The sequence below is a fragment of the Zingiber officinale genome, chromosome 5A (assembly GCF_018446385.1).
Source record: "Zingiber officinale cultivar Zhangliang chromosome 5A, Zo_v1.1, whole genome shotgun sequence".
In the NCBI taxonomy this organism is placed as follows: domain Eukaryota; kingdom Viridiplantae; phylum Streptophyta; class Magnoliopsida; order Zingiberales; family Zingiberaceae; genus Zingiber; species Zingiber officinale.
The window spans coordinates 126310120-126316523 of record NC_055994.1 but is presented as its reverse complement, the minus strand read 5'-3'; the positions used below and the strand labels follow the sequence as shown (position 1 = coordinate 126316523).

General features: G+C 41.3%; 2 protein-coding genes across 3 annotated transcripts; one reads left to right on the top strand and one right to left on the bottom strand.

The window, feature by feature from the left end:
- The first annotated feature begins 399 nt into the window (after positions 1 to 399).
- Positions 400 to 1923, top strand: LOC121983215 (purine permease 3-like). Of its 2 annotated transcripts, none has more exons than XM_042536171.1 (2): positions 400 to 1183; positions 1467 to 1749. In XM_042536171.1, exons 1-2 carry the CDS (start codon positions 431 to 433, stop codon positions 1605 to 1607), a joined length of 894 nt encoding a protein of 297 aa, XP_042392105.1. In that variant the 5' UTR covers positions 400 to 430; the 3' UTR covers positions 1608 to 1749. The 2 variants fall into 2 exon arrangements, with proteins under 2 accessions (XP_042392105.1, XP_042392104.1); XM_042536170.1 differs by having other exon boundaries at positions 403 to 1183; positions 1399 to 1923.
- A 641-nt stretch (positions 1924 to 2564) lies between these two features.
- Positions 2565 to 5129, bottom strand: LOC121981648 (cyclin-D4-1-like). Its single transcript, XM_042534264.1, has 6 exons — positions 4567 to 5129; positions 4148 to 4234; positions 3950 to 4048; positions 3669 to 3870; positions 3308 to 3420; positions 2565 to 3181 (listed from the first exon to the last, which is right to left on the bottom strand). The coding sequence occupies exons 1-6, from the start codon at positions 4873 to 4875 to the stop codon at positions 2960 to 2962; spliced, it is 1032 nt and encodes a 343-aa protein (XP_042390198.1). The 5' UTR covers positions 4876 to 5129; the 3' UTR covers positions 2565 to 2959.
- Between the last annotated feature and the right edge of the window lie 1275 nt (positions 5130 to 6404).

The window sequence follows — 6404 nt, the reverse complement described above, 5'->3', positions numbered from 1 at the left end:
ACTCTCTCTTTTCTTAGTACTATTCTACTCTACGCCTACCTACCGAACACATATTTCTCAAGCACCTCATGCGTCTGAATCATGTTCCCGAGCACCTCATAGTTCTGTTTTTAACTCTCGGATTATGAATTGAATTTCGAACAACTTTGAATTCTGAATTCAATGAACTCTAATTCCGGACCCGACTGCTAATTAGGTTAAATTTCTGAAGTTTAGCTTCTTCCTTGTGGCCCAACTCAATTCGATTGATCATCCTGACAATTCAATTCAAGCACTTGTTTGACTCTGTTTTTCTCCCAAATCTCTTCCCTTTGTTTTATATTTAAAGCTCTCAGTGCTTTCTATCTAGTGGTCACTCGCAGATCGAGTTCTTACGTGCTTAATTATATACACAGCTGACAGCACTAGCGGTAATATTTTGTCCAATTCCATGGTCGATCACTCCATGGATACGGAAGGACAAGCCTCCAACAACGAGCAGGGGGATAAGTCTGGCCACCAGCGGAGGGCGCCGCTCATCCTCCTCAACGTGATCCTAATGGCGCTGGGCAACACCGGCGGCCCGCTCCTCGTCCGCCTCTACTTCCGCTGCGGCGGCAAGCGCCGTTGGCTATCCAGCTGGCTCGGCACCGCCGGCTGGCCCGTCATCCTCGTCGCCCTCTTCTGCTCCTACCTCCGCTGCCGCCTGAGCGGCCGGCACACAGAGCTCTTCTTCATCACCCCGCGACTCGTCCTCTCCTGCGCCGCCGTCGGCCTCCTCACCGGCACGGACGACTTCCTCTACGTCTACGGCCTCTCCTTCCTCCCCGTCTCCACCTCCGCCCTCCTCGTCTCCACCCAACTCGCCTTCACGGCCCTGTTCTCGTTCCTCATCTTGAAACAGCGTTTCACGGCCTACTCGATCAACGCGGTGGGGCTGCTGACGGTGGGCGCGGCGATACTGGGGCTGCACGTAAGGTCGGACCGGCCTGAGAACGAGACGAGGAAGGAGTACTACGTGGGGTTCGCGCTGACCCTGGCCGCGGCGGCGCTCTACGGCCTCATCCTGCCGTTGGTGGAGCTGATGTACGCCAAGGCGAAGCAGGCGATCACGTACACGCTGGTGCTGGAGATGCAACTGGCGATCGGAATATTCGCTTCCTCATTTTGCATGGGCGGGATGCTTCTCAATAAGGATTTCCAGGTGCGATGCGTGATTCCAATCGACCACATTGCTAGTGGAACAACCAACAAGAACAGCGTTAATTCCAAGTAACCAATCCACTAAAAGAAAAAATTAAAGGCCAAATCGTAATCTCAACCGGCACTCATGAACAAATTAATTAAATATTCAGTTCCATAACGAATCCAAACAGGGGTGGTTCATTGTTATTTTTCCTTCTTGATTTGGAGTCGCAGGCGATTCCCGAGGAGGCGAAGGAATTTGGACTGGGAGAGATGAGATACTATTTGGTTCTTGTTTGCAGCGCCGTCTTCTGGCAGTTCTTCTTCCTGGGCACGGTAGGAGTCATCTTCTGCGTGAACACGCTGCTCGCCGGCGTCCTCATCGCGGTGTTCATTCCGGTGACGGAGCTGTTAGGCGTCGTCTTCTTGGGGGAGAGGTTTAGCAGCGAGAAGGGGATGGCCCTTGTACTGGCGCTTTGGGGTTTGGCTTCCTACTCCTACGGAGAGTACAGGCAATCAGAGAAGGAGAAGGAAGAAAAAGCAGCTCTTGATCATCGCAATGTTCAGATTGCTTGAGGTTGCCAAGCAGTTCCGATCAATTAACATACACTACTTCTATATATCAACAATATTTGTCAATGTGCCACGAGAGAAAATGACTTGATTTTACTGGCTAATGATCATAATTCTACTGAGCGAAAACTGATCGCGGTGATCTCGATTCTTGCAAGAACAGACGATGTTACTTTTTACACGAATAGAGGAAGACGAGAGCATTTCTCAATTAATATGATTGTCAAATGTCTTTTAAAATAATTAAACTTGGAAAAATATTTTTAAAACTTAATATTTGCCAAACAAAAAAAACAAAAAACAAAAAACAAAAACGGGTGCAGATTTCATCATTAATAGCATCGTCAGTAGAACTTATTATTGACCATCACTATCAGATTACTGTTATGTATAAGGTAGCCAATGTACGGATATTGCTGAGCTCCTCCAACCATAAGGTACCCTACTACATTTGTCATAAATCTTCTCCCTGAACCAAAACAATATTTTTGTCTTGCTTTCTTAACATTTATGATGCAGGTGATCCCAAAAGCTAAGCCTAAACTGCTGACAAGATAATCAATCTATATATCTATAACCTTCAATCAAAACAAAAATCCAGCTCATAAGAAACTTTCTATTGTTTTGATAAACTAATGGTTTGCTGTCCGATTGTTTCTCTGTGAAATAAACCACAATCTTTATCCATCATAGAAGGTTGAAACATAATGAATGAAGTGGTGGTAGACCAGACTACTCATGTTCAATGAAATCATTGCGAAGGAGAATTCCTAAACCATAAAAGTTTCATGAAGAAAGAGCCAGCTTCTCAGTTTCAGCATTAGGAATTACCATGGAAACAAGTTCAAATCACAACAACGGTGTATCTTAGGAAATACATATCGTTCCAAATGACACAAGATGCTTTGAGAGAATGAGGCCAGAAGGAAAGAAGAAGAACAGAACCAACAGAGAACTAGAGATTGTTTCCACCAACCTTACGAACTGTTGCTGAATTCTTTTAATCAAGGATCTGAAGGTTCTGCCTACTAGATGTCAGTTCAGCATCTGATTGAGAGATTTCCTTCCTTTTGTCGGATAAGTTGTTGATTTATCTTTCCTCTTTTTTGATTGAGGTGTTCTACAAGGTCATTGCCACCATAAAACACCAACATAAAAGTACCCAAGTAAACTACTTTGACAGTAACAAGGCTCCAAATATAGTAGTGGTTGCAAGGTTCATTTAGATCCTGCTTATTCTCCTTCTCTTGCTTGCAGAAGAATTATGGCTGCGTGTCTCTGATTCAGCAGCTATGTCATCGCTATTATCGCTCAAGCATGCAGCATCAAGAACACCGATCGGGCTTTGTGGCGTAGAGGCAAATGATATACTATCATAATTAAGTGGCCTACTACTCATCAACTCCATATTCTTAATTGTTTGATAGCATCTAATGACCTTCTCCTGCAGCAAACCACAGCTCATCAAAGTAAAGATCTTCATCCAAGAGAACAAATACATGGTGTATATCAATCAAGAAATAACTAGTTAAGAGAATAAAAACTACATGAAGATACTAGAAACAGATACCTTAGAAACATAGCTGCAACTGGCCACTGCCTTATCGATATCCACAGTTCCTAAAACTAACAGTGAGATAGCTGAAGCAATTTCAGAAGATCTGAATGCTAAGAAATCAGTTTCTGCATAGCATTAGATTCAGACTTAGCCATAGGATCATAACGTGCATCCACTGCTCAGTGTTTAAGAGGTAGACATTAGACTTTAGTCCCTTTAGTCTATTTTATTTGCTGGGTATTATTGTAATACATGCTCTCGATTAAGATAATACAAGTTTTTAAGACATCGACGAGATTTTGCTGGCCAGATTCTCCATTTTCTATACATAAAAGAAAGAGAGATCAGATTTTAGGGCTTTGATGAACTCTACCTCTAATAATACTCAATATGAGTTCAATTGACTGAGACACCACCACTTTATCTTGCACATTTCCACCATTGAATTTATGAAGGAAGAAATCCATAAAAGAGAAAGGAGTTACAGCTTGCATCCTCCATTTAAGGGTACTCAAAACCAGAAGCTCCATTCTCTGAATAGTTCTAGCCTCAAACACATATTTGGCTTCACCTACCTACATAAGAAAAAAAAAATCAGCAAAGTTCACAAAAATGGAACATATTGCCCTAGTTCTGACTTGTAATCTTAACCACCTGCAAATCCAAGGATAGAGGAACTTCGGTTTCCTCCATTTTGGCTGCCAAGGATAGGCAAGCTACAGATAGGAGTTGTATCATCCAATCCTTATCTTTCTACAATCAAAGATAGGGCAGGCCAAATCAAACAATTAGATGAATGATTCCAAATAACCTAACAACTTGAGACACCAAAGATTACATGAATGTTCTTACCGGAAGCTCATAATTGGAGAGAAATCGATCCAAATAATTTCCAGATAAATAGGCACTCGAAGGCCCGAAATTATAATGGTCATGAACCTGGTCAATGTGCAAGCAAATGCAACTCAGAATGCATTTATCAAACAAAAAAAAAATGTGAGACAAGAGCAGTAATGTAGAGCAACACAATGAATAAATAGCCAAAAGAGATACATGAAGCCATTTGCTGCACCAAAGCAAACAGATGGAAAGGGAGAGGAAAAAAGGAAACTGTTACACAATGATTAGTTAATTGTGACACAGGTTCAACAACGTCAAGAAGATACATCGACAACAAAAATCGGCAAAATTTATGCGAAGCATAAGAAAGTACATTAAATGTTAATAATCTAGAAGGAGATTTAGCAGAAGAGAGTTAAAGAAGAATCTACCTTCATAATCCAATCGATGGCATCTCTGCGAATGGACGAGTCCAATGCCCCAGAACGCAACCTCACACCGTAGTCTTCCCTCGGCATATGTTCGGACTCCCTCTGAATCAAGATACCCAAGTAATCATCGGATTGCGGCGGCAAATTGATGCAAGGATCTCCATAAAAATGGCACCTTTGTGTTTCAGAAAGCCAAATCAACTGGTTATCCTCCGCTGCGTCGTCGCCCTCATCATCGAAGTCCAGGATGCAACTGTTGTCCTCGACGCAGAAGAGGATAGAAGACGCATAGTCACAGCTTGGAGCCATAGAGAGGATAAACACGAAGAGAATGGTAAAGATGGAAACTTTACTATAAAAAGAAGGTCCTTCTCCCTCTTCCCTCCCCCCTCATCCAAATGCGACTCCTTCCCACAGGATGGACATCTTCAAAGGATGTAATCCCTGGAGAGAGTGGAACAGTGCAAGGGCAAGGAGGAGGATGTATTCATAAACAAGGAAAGGAAAGGGAAGGTTTGGGTTTGTAAGCCAAAAGGATCGACGCCATGAAGGGGATGGAAAAACGAAACTGCTTTCAAATAATAAAATTCAATAAAAAAAAAAATAGTAGACAGAAGGTTGAGGAGACATGAACATCCTAAACAAACTAATTTTATTTAATTAAATAAAATTTTAAAAGAATCATAAGTAATACCAACTTTAGTTGATTAACAATGCAAGTAAGATCATGATGCATATTGAGTGTATCTCGCATTAAAGTTACATAACCAACTTTAGTTGTTTATTTGGATCAATAATTTGGTACGGTAACATTATTTCTTCATTTTTTTTGCAGCCATAAAAGAATAAAGGAGCTGAAACTGCACGAAGCTCCAAACAAAAGCTACACAGCCAATAAATCTCTATGGTAAAGTATTTAATGTATCTATTGGCCACAAGCTGTAACCTGCAGGAATAAAAAGCAGGTAAATTTGTACAGGCAAGAAATGAATGCATTCTGAAATCAATTATCTATACCTATTCAGAGGTAAAAACTTTCGGAACAACATAGTAGTTTTCTGATAATAAAGATTTAGATCATTTGAGCCATTGATTTGTGGTCCATTTGATATGAATCTCCATTTATATCAGACTTTAACCAGCCGTGGTCCTTCTATTACTGCAATCTCCAAGCTCCCATCACTCTCCATGGCATGCACTGCTCTCAATCAATAGGATTCATTCTCCATTGAGTTTCTTGGTGCAGATATTACAATATTCATTGTGAGTTTGCCAAATAACGTAATCAATCAGTTCGATCATCTGCCCTTGAGGTTCATTTCGGATTCAGAATAGTGGAAGTAGTTGGAAAATCTCCCATTTTGAACTCCAAAGAAATAGTAACTTCTCCTTTTCCTTTTCAGAGCATTGAATATGCTCAGCCATTTGCAACATCTGCTTTACCTCCAATCTTGGGACAAAGCTTTGCTGCATGGTCCAAATTGGATCAAGGGTCATTTTCTGTACCAGGTTGATTTGTTTGATTGGAGCTCAATAATTTTTCACGAGACGCATAGATTCAAAACAGAGCTCAGTCCCTGTTCCATTGCATGGCCTGATTCCAATCAATGAGACTGTGTTAAAAAGAAGAACAACAAAAAAAAAAGAGAAAAAAGCAGGCACATATTTTCTTGTTTCTGACTTTGAAAGTAAAGCCGTATTACACTTCAAAGTTCAATCCATCTATTGGGCATCGTCATTATTATCTGAACGCTGAGCTTACTAAAAGAAAAACGATCATTTGATGAAATTCAAGGCACTTTTTGCGCCTAATTGGTCCTGTTTCACATGTATCAGTG